We start from the raw sequence: 21,965 nt of genomic DNA, 5'->3' as shown, positions 1-21,965 counted from the left end.
CGCAAAGGGAGCTTCGCTCGCTTCTTGCACCCGCGGAGGGGAGGAGCGGATCCTGCCCCTCGGAGGTTTTTGCCTAGGCTAGGGCAACCTCCAAAGAATGCACGCCCAGCAGCGCTCCGTGGGAAAGCTGTTCCGCTTGCCAAACGCGCGCGCGCGCGCCAGGGGTTCTCCTGCGCGCCTCTGAAGATGTGCAGAGTTCATAGTATGGTAGAGCTGGAAGGGTCCCCGAGGGTCGTCTACTTCAACCCCCTGCAATGCAGGAATCTCAACCAGATCATACATGACAGGCGGCCCTCCAACCTTTAAAGAATTGTAGAATTGTAGAGTTGCAAGGGATACCCAAGAGTCATCTAGTCCACCCCCTGCAATACGACAAATCTTTTTGCCCAACGTGGGGCTCAAACCCACGACCATGAGCATAGGAGCCAACTCCTAGGAGCCAAGGTCCTTTCAGCCCCCTGCCCCCATAAAATATTTGAGGGGCCCAGGCACCCACAATGTTATTTTGCGCTTTTGTTTTTGAGGCTTTTTCAGTTACAGCATTTTGTTTTTGTGACTGTGTAGAACCCAGTTCTGCTACTGATTGATTGATTGTGTGACTGTGGAAAAGGATAAAAGCCCCCCCCCCAATCCAAACAATGACTATCATTAGTGCAGGTAAGAAAAAATAATCATTTTAATTTTTATCATCCACAATACTCTTATTTATTTTACTAGTATCATGAAGCCCGTTAAAATAACGGGTGCTAGAGCAGACCTGTTGCTCTAGCAACTTCGGGGACATGCGCAGAGCTGATGAAGCAGCGGGTCTGCGCAACAAGTCCCAACGGATAGAACTGACCTGATGGGGTGGGAGTTAGGAGAAGGTCTCTCTTTCTTTCATCCTCCACCGAGGCCAGCAAGCAGCCCTACGAATTCCCTTCCCAGACCTCCTACCTCATCCCGGCTCAAGCGCCGCAGCGGCCTGCCCGCCTCATTCTCCCTCCCTCCGGTGTCGCCACCGCGCCCTGAGGAGGCCGGGCCCACCTCTCCCGTCAGGGCCTACAAAGAAGCAGCAGCAGCAGCACCCGGCTAAGGGGAACGGGCGGTCCTCGTGCCCGCCTCGCCACCTCAGCCTGGCTCGCCTCCCTGCCGGGCCGAGCGGACACCAAGCTCCCCTCTCCGAAGTGTCTCTGCGCTCCAAGTCCCAACGGCTATCCGTGGGGCACATGCGCAGTAGCGCAATCCCACGGACACACGGACTGGACGCAGAGACACTTGGATATTATTATATAGGATAGTACAGTACATTGTTGTACTGGCGTGCTCTGGTCCATGGGGCCACGAAGAGTCGGACACGACTAAACGACTAAACAACAAAACAACAACAACAACAACAACAACAGTACATTGTTTATTGCTTTCATTTTTTGCTTCATAGTAAAATTCATGTTAAATTGCTGTTATATGCAGAATTCATCATGCGAAAGGCTGGACTAGATGAATCCCAAACCGGAATTAAGATTGCCGGAAGAAATATCAACAACCTCAGGTATGCAGATGACACAACCTTGATGGCAGAAAGTGAGGAGGAATTAAAGAACCTTTTAATGAGGGTGAAAGAGGAGAGCGCAAAATATGGTCTGAAGCTCAACATCAAAAAAACCAAGATCATGGCCACTGGTCCCATCACCTCCTGGCAAATAGAAGGGGAAGAAATGGAGGCAGTGAGAGATTTTACTTTCTTGGGCTCCTTGATCACTGCAGATGGTGACAGCAGTCACGAAATTAAAAGACGCCTGCTTCTTGGGAGAAAAGCAATGACAAACCTAGACAGCATCTTAAAAAGCAGAGACACCACCTTGCCTACAAAGGTCCGTATAGTTAAAGCTATGGTTTTCCCAGTAGTGATGTATGGAAGTGAGAGCTGGACCATAAAGAAGGCTGATCGCCAAAGAATTGATGCTTTTGAATTATGGTGCTGGAGGAGACTCTTGAGAGTCCCATGGACTGCAAGAAGATCAAACCTATCCATTCTGAAGGAAATCAGCCCTGAGTGCTCACTGGAAGGACAGATCGTGAAGCTGAGGCTCCAATACTTTGGCCACCTCATGAGAAGAGAAGATTCCCTGGAAAAGACCCTGATGTTGGGAAAGATGGAGGGCACAAGGAGAAGGGGACGACAGAGGACGAGATGGTTGGACAGTGTTCTCGAAGCTTCGAACATGAGTTTGACCAAACTGCGGGAGGCAGTGGAAGACAGGAGTGCCTGGCGTGCTCTGGTCCATGGGGTCACGAAGAGTCGGACACGACTAAATGACTAAACAACAACAGGGGTTGTATGGAACGGATTAATCCGTTTTGCATTACTTTCTATGGAAAAGGGAAAGCGTGTCTAGGTTTTGGAACGCTTTGGTTTTGGAACGGACTTCCAGAACGGATTAAGTTAGAGAACCAAGGGGCCACTGTACTCTGCACTGCTTGAATAAATTATTGTATCATTCCTGAATCCCCAACATTCCAGTTCATTGGATGACCAGGAGTTCTAGTTATTGAGGTGGGGAATGGGACTTTTCAGTACCCACTTTCTCCATGCCAGCCATCATTTTATAAACTATAAATTTCTATCATGTTGTCTCTTTCTCATCTTTTCCCCCGAACTAAAAAGTCCCAAGTCTTGCATTATTTCCTCATAAGGGTTGCTCAGGGCAAAAATGTGGGTTTCTTCTTTCCTTCAATACCAATACAGGCTTTCCAAGTTATACAGAACTATTTTCTGCCTAGAAGCGGCTGGGTGTGCGGAAAGGAGGAGAGTCCTTTAAAACATTAAAACTTCACTGCAAACATTGCTTGGGCCAAGAAAGAGATCAGCACACAGCAGGATCAGCACAACTGGCTGGTTTTAATCCAATACAGAGACACTTTTATTGTCCAGAGCAAATCTGTACAGTTTCTTCCATCTGAAGGAAAATGGCAGAAGTAAAAAAAATAAATGCCCAGTGTTTTTGAAGGGTCATTTCATGCCTGAACTCTCTGAGATCTCATTTTATTCTTCGTTCTTATACTTGGCTGTTAATTTATTCGTGTTATTTCATAGAATCATAGAGTTGGAAGAGACCACAAGGGCCATCCAGTCCAACCCCCTGCCGAGCAGGAAACACCATCAAAGCATTCTTGACATATGCCTGTCAAGCCTCTGCTTAAAGCAGGATATCAAATCCAAACGCGTCCTCTTCTCTTGCTAACAATGCTATTTTAAATGTGCATTTTATATTTGACTTCCTTTCGTAATGTTTTCCTTTGAAATGTCTTAAGGTATTTTTTGGTTAATTTTGCTGCGTCAAATGTGCATTTGGTAGCTGACCGCCTTTGTAATACTTTTATTTTGAAATCTTTCAGATAATATTTTAGTTTAGAAGTATGCTTTATATTTGGCTTTCTTCTGTAGTGTTTTCTTCTGGATTTTTTTATTTGAGGTTTTAATGTGTTTTGTTCTTAAAAATACAAAGCGGTATAGAAATGAAATAAATACCAACAAGCAGGGACAAACAGAACCCTTTATTATTGTATTCATTCATTTTTATACAAAAACGTCTCAAAGTTAACCTCAAAGAAAGGTTGTTTTCTGCTGCTCCAGAGAAGCGGACACGGAGCAGTGGATTCAAAATACAAGAAAGAAGATTCCACCTAAACATTAGGAAGAACTTCCTGACAGTAAGAGCTGTTCAACAGTGGAATTTGCTACCAAGGAGTGTGGTGGAGTCTCCTTCTTTGGAGGTCTTTAAGCAGAGGCTTGACAGGCATATGTCAAGAATGCTTTGATGGTGTTTCCTGCTTGGCAGGGGGTTGGACTGGATGGCCCTTGTGGTCTCTTCCAACTCTACGATTCTATAAGTCTGGGCCGAATTCCTTCTGAGACAAACCAGGTTGAATCCTTAGGGAAACCCGGCATTTGTTTATGGCTGCAGCTCAACGCAAAGGACCACCCAGGGGACACCCGCCCACTCCCACCGCCATGGGTTCTGTCTTTCCCATTCCCCACAATGACCAGCATCAGCTCCTGTCCTCCCACCTGAAGCCTGTCTGTCTCAGGAGGCAGGAGAACATCATCCTCATCGCCATGTCCCAAAAAGATCCTGTGTTATTTTTTTAAATGGAGAACGCTTTCGACACGGGCAGAACTGAGAGCAAAGGAGCTTACAAGTGTCGCTTGAAGTTCAGATGCCACCCTTACACCTCTGGCCGGTGGTAGCCAGCAAAGAATGGACTAAAAGTCCCATGAAGCCCAGCCAACATGGCTGGTGGTCAAGGAGGGGCAATGAACCGGGGACCTTCTGCATGCAAAGTAGGAAATGTAATATATTTTCTGAAGAGCCTCTGGGAGAATAAAGGTTAACGGCAAGGAAAGACCCACCGCCTCGCCAAAGCCTGGGAGGAAACTAGGCATGGCTGATCTCTATCTAACTAATAGGCTCAGGACGGCAATAGCTCAAGGACTGCCTCTTTCCATATGAACTGACCCGGCCCCTGAGATCATCTTCTGAGGCCCTCCTTCATGTGCCTCCTCCTCAAGAGGTCCGGAGGGTGGCAACACGAGAACAGGCCTTCTCTGCAGTGGCTCCCCGTCTGTAGAATGCTCTCCCCAGGGAAGTTCACCTGGCACCTTCATTACCAGGGGTCAGCAAACTTTTTCAGCAGGGGGCCGGTCCACTGTCCCTAAGACCTTGTGGGGGGCCAGACTATATTTTGGAAAAAAAAGAATGCATTCCTATGCCCCACAAATAACCCAGAGATGCATTTTAAATAAAAGGACACATTCTACTCATGTAAAAACACAAGGCAGGCCCCACAAATAACCCAGAGATGCATTTTAAATAAAAGAACACATTCTACTCATATAAAAACATGCTTATTCCCGGACCATCCGCGGGTCGGATTGAGAAGGTGACTGGGCCGCATCCGGCCCCCGGGCCTTAGTTTGGGGACCCTGTTATACACCTTTAAGTGCCAGACTAAAACATTCCTTTTTAGCCAGGCCCTTGGTTGATTTGATTGACATCCTATGCCCTTTTAAAATGTGGGGGGAGGGATTATTGGGTTGTCGTTTTTATTTCGATTATGGATTTTGTGGTTTTATATTTTGATTTTATTCTGTAAACTCCCCTGAGACCTGCGGGTATATAATATATAAATTTAATAAAATAAAATACAAATCTTGATCAGGCCGTGCCCAATTTCATGCTCCTTGTAGCTCCTGAAAGGACGGTGCTGGGAATGACCTCACTGCATGAGCAAAAACCTTTCCATGAAAAGATGTCTAGTAAAACGATCTCTGGAACGCAGCTCTTTAAGCTGAAGCTGCCCTTTTGTCAGGTAGCCAGCATGGCCTCCAGGTGTTTCGGACTACAATTCCCATCAGCCAATGCCAGGGGCTGATGGGAGTTGTAGTCCCAAAAAATAAAGAAATCTGGAGGGCGCTGGGCTGCTCAGAACGGAACAGAGCACGCTACCGCCCCCATCTCCCACACTTCTGTTGCTGCCGTGATACAACCCTTTTGCAGGCTCCGAAATAGAGAAAAGGCCAGGCTTCCCTGCTTCTGAAACTTCCTGCAAATTTTTCCTCCATGCAAAAGTGTGAGCATGGGTGTGTTCGCTCCTGTTGCCTCGCCCTGCAACCCTTGTGCTTGTTGTGTTCTAGCACGGCACCCTGGTGACCTGTGTTCCAGAGTCCCCCCAAAATAGACACTGAGGCCGCAAGTTTCTGGAGTGCAACTGCCACAGCATTTGCTGTACACCTGAAGGAGCGTCTCCACCCCCACCGTTCAGTTCGGACACTGAGATCCAGCGCCGAGGGCCTTCTGGCTGTTCCCTCATTGCGAGAAGTGAGGTTACAGGGAACCAGACAGAGGGCCTTCTCGGTGGTGGTGCCCTCCCTGTGGAACACCCTCCCAGTAGATGTCAAGGCAATAAGCAATTATCTTTCTTTTAAAAGACATCTGAAGGCAGCCCTGTTTAGGGAAGCTTTTAATATTTAGTGCTGTATTGTTTTAATATTTGATTGGGAGCCGCCCAGCCTGGGTAGACTCAGCCAGATGGGCGGGGTATAAATAATAGTAACAATAATTATTATTATTACAGCCTTGCTGGAAAGATACTGCTGTTCGCACAGGGACTGATGCACCCAACTCCAAGATGCTCTTCAAGCGTTACACTTATTTATAAGAGTTATTTATTAGGTCCCCGGGCAGGTTACAACAACAGACTATGTCATTATTATTATTTTTTAAAAAAACATTAAAATCATTAGTACTACAAACCACATAAAACCATTCCAAATGGAACGGAAGAATCTCATCGCAGGAGCATCGAGGGAGGCACTTTTCTTAGCGTCAACCCCATGGATTTCCCCTAGATAAAACAGCACCCTGCAATCTGTCTCACCCACATGGCTGCAGACCTTTAAACATGCCACAGCAATGCGAGTTGGACCGCCAGGAGAGCCCCCTCTCTGCCCCTTCTGGAAACAAGTGAGAACATGTTAGTTTCAACAAGCTTTCCCAGCTAGGAGAAAAGTTCTCTGCCTTAGCCGTTGATTTTGCGTTGCTTTTAAACCTATGCTTGGTTGTTCTCCTCTTGCTTTTAAAAATCCTTTTGCCTGTTTTAAGGTTGCATATAAAATGCACACCACGTGATTGTTAAAAGACCTCAAAGCAAGACCTTCGGGCCTATATGCGGGAGGCGATTTGCCAATTAATTGATTGCAACTCCCGCAGTGACAGCACAGTGTTCAAAGGGCACCTGAGAGCAATACTGAAGGATCACAGCGGGGAGGAGGAGGAAGAAGAGGAAAGTGAACCAGAGACCCTTCAAGAGCCAGGCAGCCCTTTCCACCTGAGCAAAGTCTTTTCCAGCCACATTCAGTCTGGGGAACCCTTTCTGCAGCCAGTTAGAGAAGACACCTCTGTCTTTTTCCCCCTTTGTGCCAGGCACGTCTCCTCTTCTGCATGCTTCCTCCTACGCTCCCCCAGCAGTGCCGGCAAGAACAGCCTCTCTCGCGCCCGTCACCCTGGAAGCAGGTGCCCTTCCAGCAGCTCAGGTTGAGCAAAGCGCTTGGCGAACCAGTTGCAGACATGCAGCTACCCCAGGGCAGGGTGTTCCTGCTGGTAGTGTTTGCCTAGCAGGAACGGGCTCAGGAAGGTCTTGTGGCAGCGGCCGCACTTGTACGGGTGCTCGACCACGTGGGTGCCGAGGTGCTCCACCAGCTCCTCCGGCCGGGTGAAATCCCAGTCGCAGATGTAACAGTGGGCCGGCCGCCAGGTGAAGTGGCTCTGCACGTGGCCGGCCAGAGCCTCCTTGCATGGGTAGGTGCTCTTGCAGTGGGGGCACTGGAACGCGGCTGGAGGCGGAACCGCGCCGCCCGCCCCCTGCCAAAGCACGCTGCCGCCGCCACCCCCTGCCATGACCTGGGCGGGCGGCTTCGGCAAGGGAGCGCACCTGTGGTTGGCGAGGGCCCACTGGTTGAAGAAGTGGGTGCCGCACTCGGCGCATGGGTAGGGCCACAGCTCCGAGTTCTTCTGCAGCAGCTCGGTGAGCGCCTGCCGCGGGGAGCAGCCGGAGTGCAGGCAGTGCTTCATCTGTTCCGCCAGGAACTCCCGCCAGTTGAAGCTGAAGCTGAGCTTGACGTGGGGGAGCACCTTCCTGGCCGCCGCCACGTGCAGCTCCTGGTGTTCGGAGAGCACCTTGCGGCTGGCAAACGTGCTCTGGCACCAGCTGCAGGTGAACGGCCAGGTGGAGGTGTGCGTCCGGCGGTGGGCAGCCAGCTCGGAGGAGGAGAGGAAGCTGCAGGGGCAGTTGAGGCAGGAGTGGACCCTCCCCACCACGGCGTGGGCCCTCCGGTGCCGCTGGAGCTCCTGGGCTGACCCCGCCCCAGCCCCGCAGTCACCGCAGGAGTAGCTGTGGGGCCCGTGGCACTTCTGGTGGAGGAGCTGCATCGACCACTGGCTGAACGTGGCGCCGCAGGTGGCGCAGGCGAAGGGCTGGGCGTCTGCCACGTGCGCCAGGCTGGAGCGCTTCTTGCGCAGGCGCTGGGTGCACTCGGGGCAGGTGGCAGGAGGGTGGCTGTCCGGCTGGCGCTCCTCGTCCTCCCAGCTAAAGCTCTTGTGGCATTCCAGGCACTGGAAGGGCTGGGGCGTCTTGTGCCCGAAGCGCTTCCCGCAGTCCAGGTAGGAGTATAGCTCCTTCATCAAGTCCTCCGGCTCCTCCTTGATGGGCTGGGGCTTAGTACCAGGCTCAGCGCCATGGGCAAGGCTGTGCCCAGGGCTGGGAGGGGTGGTTCTTCCCAACAGGTCGATGAGCAAGTCCGGCTTCCGGTGGCTTACGTCTTCCTGTGCCTCCTGTGTGTCTGCTGAAGTTTCTTGTTCTGCTAGGGTGAGAAAAGAACAAGAACATAAGGGGACCAGGCGTTACACAGGAAAAGCTCTCTCCCGCAGCAGACTCTTAAGGTGACCTGTTTTCGCTCCTATCTGGATGTTTGGCTTCTATTGTTAAGGCGCTTCAGTGTTTGTTAACAGGAAGCGTTGGCTGGTCTTATTGACATTAGTTCAAATTTTGCTGTTGTTTAAATTGTGCTCTGCTTTGTAATGGTTAAAGCAACATCTTGAAATGCTGGGTTTTAGTCTGTATGTTGCTGTGAGGCTCTTTGAGCAGGGAAAAGCGGCATGCAAATAAACTCGCGAGGTGGGCAACTCTTTGCCATTGCTCAACTGAATTAAGAAGAGACGCAGGAACACAAGCCCCGAATAAGCTGTGTGTAGGGGCGTACAGGAGTAATTCGGTTTTTGACGCTGAGGTCTCCCCTACCACCCACTGGACCATCATTTTGGTGATACCAACTGGAAGTCCAGCCTGCATATACTGTATAACAGGCACGTCCAACAGGTAGATTGTGATCTACCAGTAGATCACTGGATGTCTGTGGTAGATCACTGGTACCCCTAAAAAAAGCTCACCCAAAATTTTCCTCCCTAAAAAAAGCTGAACTATGACCTGAAGCTCTAAACAAAAATGGGCCTCCCTCCCTCCTAAAAGCAGCTCAACAATTTTGACCTAAACCCCCCAAAACAGGGCTTCCCTTAAAAAAACTCAACAGCTTTGACCTGAACCCCCCAAAAGGGGGTAGATCACTCCCAGTTTTTAACTCTGTGAGTAGATCAGAGTCTATTGGCCACCCCTGCTGTATAAGGCTGCCTTTGAAGAGGGCTCAGGAACAGCCACCAAATCAGACCAAGGGAAGGAATGGCCAACTGCAAACAGCTGTTAGAGGGAGGCCACTATCATGCTAGCATACATGAGCTGCCCATTTGTTTCTGGGACCAATTCAAAGCATGGGTTTTATATTTTGAAGCCCAACACCTTCATTTTATTTATTTAGAACAGTGGTTCCCAAACCTTGGGGGGGGTCACTGCCTCCTTGACTCTGTAAACCAGGTGTTGTTGTTGTTTAGTCGTGTCCGACTCTTCGTGACCCCATGGACCAGAGCACGCCAGGCACTCCTGTCTTGCACTGCCTCCCGCAGTTTGGTCAAACTCATGTTCGTAGCTTCGAGAACACTGTCCAACCATCTTGTCCTCTGTCGTCCCCTTCTCCTAGTGCCCTCAATCTTTCCCAACATCAAGGTCTTTTCCAGGGAGTCTTCTCTTCTCATGAGGTGGCCAAAGTATTGGAGCCTCAGCTTCAGGATCTGTCCTTCTAGTGAGCAGGTGTAGTCAACCTTTTTACACCTACTGCCCACTAATGCATCTTTCTTGCTGGTAAAATTTCCTTACTGCCCCCCAGTGCTCAATGGAAGGAGGATTCAGCTTGTGCCGTAGAAGCCCCTACCGCCCACCTAGAATCCTGAAATGCCCACTCGTGGGCGGCAGGGACCAGGTTGACAACCCCTGCCATAAACTTATCCCAGTGCCCCCTACTCTATAAAAAGCAATATTCAGAATCACGGTACAGTTGCTATGCTCCTTCTAGCATCACGAGGTGTCGCAGGGCCTGATGATGACAGACACGGCCCTCTGGGCTCAGTCACTGGTTGAGAAAGCCTCGCCGCAGCTTGCCTTTCCTTGAAATGCGAACGGTTATGAGAGCCAAGAGTGTAGGGCTGCACTGGCTACGCCCAACAACACAATGGCACTTGCGGTAGTTTATTATGTTCTGAAGTATTGCTGGGAGTTTGATAATGACATTATCAAAAATAGTAAATTTACTACTAAGCTTGTGGGAAGTACCAAATGCTGAAACGTTAACCATGCTAACGTTTACCAAGCCAGAAAAGGAAAAGACAGCAGTTGCGGAAAAACCTTAATTACTTTTTTAGTAAGACCTTTAAATGTACGGTTGTCACTGTCAACAGAAAAGATAAATGAAGCACATTTTCAACCCTGTATACAATCACAGAATCACAGAACTGGAGAGTTGGAAGGGACCAGAAGGATCTTCTAGTCCAACTCCCTGCAAGACAGGAATCTTTTTTGCCCAATGTGGGACTTGAACCCACAACCCTGAAATTAACAGTCTCATGCTCTACCAACTGAGCTCTACAAAAAGAAGTGATTTCTTCATGCAGCACAGTGTTGAACTGTGGAATTTATGTGCTTATACCTTTTTGGTTTCAAACCTTAACCAGAGAAGTTATCTCGGTAATGAATTATGCCAAGCCATTTTTCAAACAAAAGAATTTAATGGGATTCCTCTTAACATTCCACCTGACATCACTGTGAAGAAAACAAGCAGGTGCAAAGCTAATCGGTATTTAATAGCAAACAACACCATTTTACTACACTATAACATTTTTAGCACTGATGTTCACTGTTGTTTGGGGCGTTGGGATTTCTTTATTTTTGTTATCGTACAAAGAACTCTTCTTAAGCAGAGCACAAAGGAAGACCATCGGCAGACAATATATTTATTTACTAGAGCAGAGGCCGAGTCTTGTGACACTGGGAGTGACAGGATTCCTGCCACTGCCCCTCCTCCCAGAATTATCTTTTTTTTTGAGATTGTGCAGTCATCAGTACAGGCCTGGAAGGTTCCTTGAGGGGTTTGAAGGGCTTTGAACTAGGCACAGAATCCACCCCAAGGATTCTTAGAAGCAGGAGAACATCAGCATTTTTAGTTACAGCCTTGCAGAGGAGGCCAATTTAGCTGCAGCACCACAAATGCCTCTGCTTCACTTGCATATTGAAAAACTTGCTTTCTTTGAAATCAAAGCAGTCAACAATGGGTAAAAAGACAGGATCATTGATTAATATTAAAATATACATATATATATATTTAAATGAAATAAATACTTCATTTACAAAATCAACGCACACAATATATGAACATTTATAAATACAACTAAATAAAATCCTTGAATGACTTAGCAGGAAAGTTGCACTTAACTCAAAACTAGGAGAGGATTAGTTTTGAAGGGTTTCGTCAGAACTCCCATGGGACCCTTCTGAGAAAGCCCAACTTCACATCCTCGTCTGTTTCACAAACTGAAGAGCAGGGGCTTTTTAAAGCAGGCCCTGCCCTGATGATTCTCTACTAGGCAAAAGGACTCGTGGGTTTCTAATGCAGGGAGATGCAGAGGCATTTTAACTTCAGGTTAAACACACAAAAAATATGGTTAAGGCAATGGGAGGAAGCCCAAAATCAAAACAGGCAAAAATTTGGTGAAGTCCTTTAAGTAAAGCAAACTCTGGCTGAAGTTCTGTTCTGAAAACTTGCCATTGTAGAATGAATTACAGGACGAGGGCCTGTGTTACCCAAGCTTTCAAATCAAGGTGTTTTTCCTACCCACTCCCCAATGCAGATAAGTACTCAGAACAGAATAGTTTTAAATTGTCATTGCCATTTTTGTTATTTAATTATTGAACAGAATGTATATACTGCTGGAATGCTGGGGGGGGGGGAGAAACCCTCTAACTGGTTTTTAAAATAACAAAACCTGTTATTTATTTGTTTATATTTTATTTAAATAAAGCCTGTTAGAACCTGATAAGCCTCAGAATGGCAATTCTTCTCCCAAGACTCAGTCGTTTGCGAGTTTTTGCTTTTTGTGTAATCCTCAGGAGGTTCTGGTGTTCATGACAACTTCAACTTTTCTTGAAGCGTGGCTGGAGTTTATTTTTACAAATATTATTATTATTTTAACATTAGCCGAGAGTCTCTCCATAGGTGTTCATGTGTTGACGGTTGTTTCAGTGACTTCCCTGATTTGTGCCGAAGCAATACCAGCCTGTACCGAAATCAGCACACCGGAATTTCTATCACCCTGTTCTGACAGACCTCAAAGTCCTTAAATAATCTGAAATCAAGTTTGATGACGCCAGACCATTTGGGGCCATCCAAAGGCAGCTTCTGCAAGGAATCTTTTTCATGCCATCATGATGTGATTGAAATCCTCACGCTTTGAATGAAACGGTTTCAGACTTCGTCTTGCTTCTGTTGACCAAGCTTATTGTTTCCAAATGTCTCCGTTTGTGTGTTTCAACAGTCTGTGGCTCCCCGTTAAGGATTACGGCTCCACCCCAAGCACCAATTTTTCAGTTATTTGAAATACAAGCTCTCTGCGGTGCAGAAAACATGGAATGGGGATTGTGAAAAATACCTGGTTGTAGCGGTCCAGGCTGAACAGTTTTCTCCGGGCATCCTGATGTACTGTTCTGAGTTTACAGCCCAATCCTGCTACATGTACATTATATCAAACGAACAACGTGAATCCCTTTCGCTGTGAAACGCGGGCCTTGTGGCAAAGCCCTTCTTGGGACCGCCTTGCTTTTTCTGGCACAGCTCGCAAAGTTTCAGGTAAGTCATTACAGCCTCGGCCGTGACATTTTTGTACTTACGACTGAGTTCCTTCAGCATCCTGGTCCGACCTCCGTGGCCGATGGCAATATGTGCCGCGTGCAGGATGTCAAACAAGTCCTCATACTGGACGAAGTACACGACCTCGGTGTGCCCAGGGGAGATGGGCACCACCAGCTTCTCCTCCTCACCAATGTTAAGGACGTTGAAGCGCCTCAGCCGGCGGTAATGTTTGCCCTTTTTGCTGCGGAGCCTCTTCGCCTCCTTGACCTCTTCGATCAAAGTCCTGTACCTTTCACGGTTAATGTAACTGTTGTTGTCCTCTCGCTTGTTGGACAGGATCTCCTCCATCATTTCGTAAAAACGCCCTCGGTGTTGCTCGCGCAGGACGTGCTCCATGTCGCCAGCGGCATCAACCCAAGTCAGAAAGGGGGCTGGACCTGAGCAAAGAGGAAGCTCTTACTCTGTGGCCCCAAACCATGTTTTTTTGTCCCTCCAGACTGGGAACAGGGTACTTCCTGAAGGTGCCAGAGACGGCCGAAGGGACCACCCAACTCACAGAACTGGGGCCTGAAGTTTTGTAACCTCAGATTCAAGGTGGAAACATCACATGGGAATTCGCTCTCCGCAAGAAAATGTTGGCTGCCCTGGAAAGAACAGGGACCCAGGGTTTTCTGTTGAGTCCTCATCACCCATGTGTCCCAGAAAGCCAACATGGGTAGCCAAAACCCAACAGGTATGGATTCATGAGATTCCTTCATGTAATTACCCACAAGATCTCTTCCAACCCATATCACATTACAGCAGATGGGGCAAGCACTTTGCGAAGGGAATAAATCTGCAACCATGATCCTGGGTCTGCTGCAAACTATGAAAAAAGGAAGCCTAAAAACTATCTCTTTCTCTCTCTCTGTGTGTATGGTTATCTCTATCATGGCCCATTATGCCAAAGATATTCACTCCCTGAGGTCCCTCTTCACAGGCTGCCTGGGTCCCTGAGGACTCCTGAGGAGTCTTGCAAAGTTTCCTTGTCCCCTCCGCTGCTTGCTGATGTGTGGGTCCTCCCCCTTCCCTCCGATGGAACGGGGGGGGGGTCTCCGAAGGGATCGGAAAGGCGGAAGAACAAAGGAAATGACATTTCTGTTATAAAATGGTGTCTGCCACGCCTTAGGAGCTGCCAGAAAAATGTTTTGCAGTAGTGGTGGAAGGCGGTGAAATTGGGAGCGAGTTGTCCAGGAAACTTGGATGAACCTCTTAAGAGTTTTAACTTCCTGGCAGTGAAGAAGAGGGTGGTGAAAACCCACACAGGAAACACACACACACACCGGTCCTTGCAGGAAAACTATCCATATTCGGCCTATTCTTCCTGTATGCCCCTGCCGAACTTCCCACTTCTGCTTCAGTACCTAAATCTCACCCTGCCCTTCCCCGCTTCCAAATTTGCAAACCCCACTCCCAGCTTTCTGCTAATGTCTCCCTTAAATGAACCGCTCTGTACCACCTCATTCACAGGTGGAATTAAGTCCCCCCCCCCTGCCCTGGTTCCCTAACTTTTGGCATTGTATTATAGCACCTTCTTCCTTAATCCTAGCCTAATGCTACCCCAACACTATTATCCTGCTCACACACGACAATTATTTCTAAAAGTGTAGCAAGGGAGGAGATAAGAGAAAAAGTAGGAGAAGTTTGAGAATCAAAAGTTCCCAGCTTTATTCTATTGCCAACCTAGACTATGACACATTTTAAAGCCTTAAATGCAATACTAAAATATATCCAAGGAATATATTTGGGGTGGGGGGATCATTACAGCGGGCACCTTGCTAATTGTTCAACATGTACCAGTAAGTTAGATCAGGGAAGGTGTTAATACAGGGCCATGTAACCCAGTCTAAGAGGAAACAAACTACAAATCAACCTCCGCCCACAGCCCCTCCACACCCACACCAGATTTAAACTGCACTAGCCAGAGCACGTTGTTCCAAAAAAGGAACAACTGGCAAGTTTGGCCTTGGAGTTCAAAATGAAGCAGGGCAAAGGCTAATAGCTATCCATTCTTAAGGAAATCAGCCCTGAGTGCTCCCTGGAAGGACAGATCGTGAAGCTGAGGCTCCAATACTTTGGCCACCTCATGAGAAGAGAAGAATCCTTGGAAAAGACCCTGATGTTGGGAAAGATTGAGGGCACTAGGAGAAGGGGACGACAGAGGACGAGATGGTTGGACAGTGTTCTCGAAGCTACGAACATGAGTTTGACCAAACTGCGGGAGGCAGTGCAAGACAGGAGTGCCTGGCGTGCTCTGGTCCTTGGGGTCACGAAGAGTCAGACACGACTAAATGACTATACAACAACAACAACAGCCAGAGCACAGCACATACCACAAGCTGGAGAGCAGGAGCAATGAAGTACAACTGGGATATGGTACCTGCCAATGGCTCCAGCAAGCAAATGGCCAGCAGACACTCAAAGAAGCAACACAACACTTCTGACTTTAGAAATGAAACAGGCTGCCTTGGGAGACGATGGAGCCTCTTCCAAATAATTTTTTTTTAAAAAGGTAGGTCAATAGTGCTCTTATAAGCACTGATTTTTCACCACAGCAAGACAATAGATTTACCATTATTTGCTATTACTGTTATTTTAATTTATTACCTGGGTCATAAGCGGGAGAACTACACATGGGAAATGAACTAGAAGGAAAGATTCAGGCATTTAACAATAATTTAACGGCTTTATTAAACCTGAACCAGTTTTTGAAGCCTAAAGATGCTTTCACTTCTGGAGAAGGAACCCTCAGTGGCATTCATTTGAAGCCAACTTCGTCAGCATCCTTCCACCTAGTCCCTTCATTATCTAGGATGCAGGCCAAAGCAGGAGCCCCCTCCCCTGCTCCACCTCCTGGCAACAGCAATGACTGCACCTGAATCAGCTGTTGCAATTCCACAAGCAATAAATGACTGGGTTGTGGGTTGTCATGTCCGTAGAGACACTTTCCCAGGCTTCCTTGACCCACTGGGCAAACTGGGCTGGGTCTGGGAACCTAGGAAAGCCACTGGGTCTTGGGCTGCTGCCTCTTCTCTGGCGCCTTCCTCCAGTTTTCACGCAGTTCTCGGCAGGCGGCTTTAAAGGCAGCATTCCAAGAGACTCCTGGCTGCTGCAACATTTTGGTGGAGCCTTGCGACACACAAAGCTGTGCTGAACAGTCACCAAATTGGGGTGCTCAGTAACACAGAAAAATTCCTCCGGGGGGGGGGGAAGAGACTAGTAGCAAACAACTGATCTCTTGCTTCAATGGATTCCCTTGGTAGCCCCCACTTTGGCTTCCCAACACAAAACAGAAGACAGAAGCGTGGCCTTTTATATCAGACTTCTATGCTCCAAGACCTCTAGCCCACATCTGGCCTAGCAGAGACATTTTGATGCCAGCCTCCACATTATACAACTTGCTTGCAAAGTTCCTCTTCCCAGTGCCAAGCGCCTCCCAAACGGATCCAGCAGAGAGCGGTGACATTTAGCCTTCTTTCAAGTTCTTGAAATGTCAGCAGTTACGTCTCCCTCCGAGGGAAATGGACCATTTGTTGCAAGCAAAACTCAGCCTAGCTCGCTGCAAAAACTTCAGTGTGGTGAGAGCCAGTGTGGTGTAGTGGTTAAGAGCGGTAGACTCGTAATCTGGGGAACCAGGTTCGCCGCTCCTCCACATGCAGCTGCTGGGTGACCTTGGGCTAGTCACACTTCTCTGAAGTCTCTCAGCCCCACTCACCTCACAGAGCGTTTGTTGTGGAGCAGGAAGGGAAAGGAGAATGTTAGCCGTTTTGAGACTCCTTCGGGTAGTGATAAAGCGGGATATCAAATCCAAACTCCTCCTCCTCCTCCTCCTCCTCCTCCTCCTCTCTGGAAGGGCTTTGTCACTCTTTACGTCCAATGGGATTCTGGTTCTCAGGGACTGAATGAGCAGTGTGAGATTTCCTTGGTGATCCTGGCCTTGCCTGTAGCTTGCCTGACCAGGAAGTGTTTGGATCTGCTAGCATGCCACCACAACAGCCACGCTCTCCAACCTTCCACAGCAATTGCCTTTTCTGCTCTAGAAGAAGCATCGCTTCATTGCTCGCACTTTGACTAGAAGGGCCCTGTCCCAACCAATCCCCTCTGCCGTTCTGAGAAGACACTATGCCGCAAATCCCTGCCAAACCAACAACTGGGGAAGAGAGCAAAGGGCCTAAGGAGGTTCCACTTCTTAGCAAAGTATACACAAAGCTGAAGTTAGTTACTTAGCAGAAACCAGCATACAAAAAGTGTGTGTGCCCAAGATCCGCATGTGAAGAAAGCAGCATCTCTTACTACACGGTTGTCAAACCCAAGGCCCGCGGGCCAAATGCGGCCCGCCAGACCTTGTCATGCGGCCCGCGCAGGCCCAGAGCGATGAAATGGAAGAGGCGCTGGACAGCCCGCCCGCCGCCGCCGGCAGGGCTGTCTCTGGGCCCGGGCTGGGGAAGGAGGACGACGCGGGAGGCGATCCTCCTCTGAGGCCGACGCTGCTCAGCAGGAAGGAAGGGGCGGCGCCCAGAGGCGCCCGCAGTTTCTAATTGGCTGCAGGAGATTCCTGCAGCCAATTAGAAGCTGCGGGTGCCCCTGGGGGCCGCCCCTTCCAGCACAGCTTCTGATTGGCTACAGAAATCTCCTGCGGCCAATCAGAAGCTGCGGGCGCCTCTGGGCGCCGCCCCCTCCTTCCCGCTGAGCAGCAGCGGCCTCAGAGGAGGATCCCTCCTGCGTCGTCCTCCTCCCCCAGCCCGGGCCCAGAGACGGCCCTGCAGGCGGCACTGGGCGGCGGCGGGCGGGCTGGCCAGCGCTGCTCAGCGGGAAGGAAGGGGTGGCGCCCAGAGGCTCCTGCAGCCAATCAGAAGCTGCGGGCGCCTCTGGGCGCCGCCCCTTCCAGCACGGCTTCTGATTGGCCACAGAAATCTCCTGCAGCCAATCAGAAGCTGCGCAAAGAGCAAGAGAAGTTTCCCATCCCTCGCGCTTTCACTAGCTTTGCGGGCCTCGCGCGCCCAGATTTGCTCCCCTCCACCTCGCTCAACTCCAGGAACATTCAATTCTGCCCAAACAACCTTGCAAAGCAAGCCCGCTTTCCTTGCTCCCGGCTTCAAGGCCAGAGCGCGAGGGTTGCCTTTGTTGCCGCTCCAGGTTACACACAAGCAACCTCGTGCGCGCACGATCCAACAAACCCCCGGGGCCCAGAGCCGGCGCAGACCTTTTTCCTCGCGATTACGGTGGTCTTCTCTGTTCTCGGCGAGAATCCGTTTCCAGGCAGCGCGCCGAGCTAGAATGCAAAGCAAGTAGCTACTACTCCGGAGACCCCTCCCAGTTCTCGGCCCCTGCGGCTAACGGAATATTTTTAACTGTTTGAATAAACTCTGATCTTTCTCTGCGACGAGTCTGGGATGCCTAGCGGGAGAAGGCGATCATTGCCCTTCAGTTAGGCGGGGCAGAGAAGGCTTGAATTCTAGTCCTCAGTCAGGACTAGGATTGTAGGAGCGACTGTTCTGAATGGAGGCGGGTTCCTAGTATAACTGGATTCTCCAAGGGCGTGGCTTGTCAATTATTTTTAAAATTGCTTTCTAAGCCCACCTCTTTAGGGTGCATATACCCAAGGTGAGTTACAGCAACTCACATGAAACACAACATTTAAATTCTAACATTTAAAATAGCAGTAAAAACATTAAAGCAGACAAAAAAAATATTCCAGCACGGCTTCTGATTGGCCACAGAAATCTCCTGCAGCCAATCAGAAGCTGCAGGCGCCTCTGGGCGCCGCCCCTTCCCGCTGAGCGGCCGAGAGCGGGAAGGAAGCGGCAGCGGCATGGAGACTGCCTTCACCGCCCATGCCAATTAGCTACCTCCGCAAGGTAAAAAAGGGGAAGCCCCTTTTCTTTCTTCCCCCTTCCCCGAAGCTGCTGGCGTGTGTGTGTGCGTGTGTCAGGCCCCGTTTCTTCGGCTTCAAGAGGTTGGATAGGAATCTGTCGTTGATGCTTTAGCTGAGATTCTTGCATTGCAGGGGGTTTGACTAGATTACCCTTGGGGTTCCTTCCAGCTTTACAACTGTATGATTTTATGCTCATTTAAATACCAGGGAAGCCACACATGTGATGTATCAACAGCAATCAAATGTGGGAGTTACAAAAGCATGGATGATGGTCTCCAAATCTTAGTACTGTACTGCAACTTGTATTGTTTAATGGTGGTTTTACGCAGACTTTTGTACTGGTGCTGCTTTCATATTGATTGTATTTAGTTGTTAATTGCATCTGTGTTTTATTGTTTCTAATTTGCAAACTGCCCAGGGAACATGGTTAATTAGGAGGTATATAAATGCCACAGATATCTGAATAAATAAAGCAATGAAAATATGGAGTTGATAACTGCACTTGTGCCTTTGGCTATTATCTGGCAGCAAGCCATGGCCCTAGAGAATGCTAGCCTGTAAAAATATTCACAAATTGGAGCAAATAATATCCATGCATCTTTATTAATTTATGATAATAAAGAGTGGACACATAGTCCTACAGATACAATCGGCCCTTTGAGGGTGACCAAACTGCTGATGCGGCCCCCGATGAATTTGAGTTTGACACCCCTGTCTTACTACCTTGGGCACAAGAGAAAGAAGCGGCTTTTCAAATTGATTAGTGGCTTCTCTCTTTAGCAGGGAAAACTCTTACTCTCCCCGGCATGAACACTGTTTATTTGGATCCTGGCAGTAGTGAGTTGTTTTTATTGGAACTAATTTTAAGGATTGACTTAAGTTATATATTTATTATTTTTATGTTATCCTATTTATAGTCCACCTTTCTTCCAAGCCACTCAATGTGACATGCGTGATTTTCCCTCTCCCGCTCCCCATTTTCCCTCACAACAACCCTGTGAGGTAGGTTAGTCCTAGAGGCAGTACCTGGGCCCAAGTTCGCCAAGTGAGCTTCATGGCTGAGAGGGGGCTAGAAGCTGGGTCTCCCAGGTCTTAGTCCACTCTAACCACACCAAACTGGCATTGACGGCTGTGCAAATCGACTGCACGGGTGACTGTTTGCCAGTTAGGCACCTTCTCCTCCCAACTACTTTTTAGATCCCGTGTGGCATTTGAAGTGTGTGATTCAATTGGAATCTATTAGGACTATTAGAAATTTAAAGCATGGCAGCCCTCTGTTCCTATGTATACTTCTTTGTTTAAAAACAACAACCCAGACACACCAGAATTTAGTCTTGAGCAGGAATAGGCGGTGGCAACTTGAAAACAGCTTTGGGTGGGCTCAGGGAAAGATTGCCAAGAATACCAACACTGTTAACTAATCTGAGCAAATATTTGTCGCATCTTAAAACGTTCTGAAATGCAGCAGGTACTTAAGACTCAGAACTTCAGAGCAAGTCTAAAATGACTCAGCTGTTATAAGGAGGATGAAAGTTAACTCCCCACAAACCTTATATTGCATTTTCCCTTGAGCATCCTTTCTACCACAGTGTGCAAGGATGTTTATTCTCCCCATTAGTTACTTTCTAACTTCTAAAATGCTGCTGAGCTATCCCAGACCTTGTGGACACTAAATCTCAAAGGAGTCACAGAGGTCTCTCTCCATCAAGTACAAGTTCAGTCTGTTTCCTCCTGCAATAAATGTGTGTGACTGCAAGTCTGATCCCCGATTCCCCTCATGGCTGTGCATTTTAAAGACACGAGAGAAAGAGCATCCAGACCTTTGAAATGAAAAATGGTTTTGTGAGAAGGCACCCAAAGTCCTAGTACCATTAAGCAGGAAGAAGCTACCATAAGGTGAGAGCATGTGGAGTTTCACGGGGCTGATCGCCTACCAGCCCTGAGGCTCTGCAAGCCGTTGCTCATCATACCAGAAGCCCTCCCACCCATCACAGTCCTGCTCTCTGGTACATCTTCCCCCTTAATTTGCTTAGGAATGCAGCTTTCCTGCCTCAAACTATGTGCCAGTTTGGTGGTGAGACAGAACACTGCAGTTAGTACAGTGGGAAGATAGAGCACACTGGCTGGGCCAGAAGGTTTGCTGCTGCCTGGAAGAATTCCAGCCCCACCCAAGGGGGAATCTAAGGACCAACACTCTCAAGAGCCAAATAATCTTTGTCTTGCTACTTACCAGTGCTAGGCCCTTCACCAAGGAACAACGGCTCCTGCGCACACATGCCTTCCTGGGGTCCCGCCATGTGCTCTTCGTCCACTGTGACAGTTTGATATTCTGTTGAGGAAGAAGAAAATTTGCAACCAAGGCTGTCCCGTTCTACTCTTTCCACAACGTTCGGAGCAGAAATATCTTTTGGTAGGAGAATAACTAGCCAAACTGCAGGGGGAAATCTTCCACCCGCCACTGTCTGGCAGGCGCTTTTGGACATTGTTAACAAACAAAAAGAAAAAGAAAGGTGGTACATGGCCAGGGATAGAAAATTTGCATGTCTAAGAATCAGGACTGCAAGCCTTTAAAGGTTTGCTGCAACAATTATATTAGAGCCATCACTGCAAATTTAAATCTGCTTCTTTACGCCCACTCGCAATGTCTTCATGAGGATTTACGCATTCAATGCATTCCTAACAAGGCAAGCATAATTGGTTCCAAGGGAGATCGAAGACAGGACTCACCCAGGCTACCTTTGTGGCCGAGATCTCTTTCTTGGCCATCCTCAGGAGCAAAGCGAACCTCTTCCACTTCCTCTTTAATCCACGAGGATGACTCTACTATATCCATGGGAGAACCTGTGCATAGGAGAGAGGAGGTCACAGGGCACTGCTCTTCTACATCAAGGAGAAAACTCATCCAGAGCCACAGGCAGCAGGAGGAAGCACATGTATGGCAAGAGAGGGGGGACAGAAAGAGGAGAGCTTAGCAGCCAGGGAAGGTCAGTGGGAAGAGTGTGAAAGAGGTCAGAGGAAGGAGGTGATGGAGCAAAGAAAAGGATGGATGGTTTGGAAGAAAGAGTTTCAAGGGGCAGTGATAAAGGGCACAGTGAAGGGCAACACAACCCACAAAACCAGCCAGTTAAAACAGCAAAGGTGGCATGGGGGTGTGGTGGAGGTGAGAAACCTTTGAAGTATGGTACCACCCGAAAAGTATGCCTTGTGTCTCCAAAACTGCCTGCA

General features: G+C 48.6%; 1 protein-coding gene across 3 annotated transcripts in view; it reads right to left on the bottom strand.

Annotated features, from left to right (window-relative positions):
* Nucleotides 1-1,792: 1,792 nt before the first annotated feature.
* The window catches only part of LOC118092204 (zinc finger protein 282), a 28,665-nt gene continuing 8,492 nt past the window's right edge, over nucleotides 1,793-21,965 (bottom strand). For 2 of the 3 annotated variants that reach the window (XM_035130027.2, XM_035130026.2), the window contains exons 6-8: nucleotides 21,468-21,581; nucleotides 20,971-21,069; nucleotides 1,793-8,401 (exon numbers count right to left, since the gene is read on the bottom strand). In XM_035130027.2, the coding sequence (XP_034985918.1) occupies nucleotides 7,116-8,401; nucleotides 20,971-21,069; nucleotides 21,468-21,581 (1,499 nt within the window). In that variant the 3' untranslated portion in view covers nucleotides 1,793-7,115. The remainder of the gene's footprint in view (nucleotides 8,402-20,970; nucleotides 21,070-21,467; nucleotides 21,582-21,965) is intronic. The other variant, XM_035130028.2, reaches the window with a different exon arrangement.

The sequence above is a fragment of the Zootoca vivipara genome, chromosome 12, assembly GCF_963506605.1.
Source record: "Zootoca vivipara chromosome 12, rZooViv1.1, whole genome shotgun sequence".
NCBI lineage: Eukaryota > Metazoa > Chordata > Lepidosauria > Squamata > Lacertidae > Zootoca > Zootoca vivipara.
Note: the sequence above shows the minus strand (reverse complement) of the source record. Positions and strands in the feature narration are given on the sequence as shown.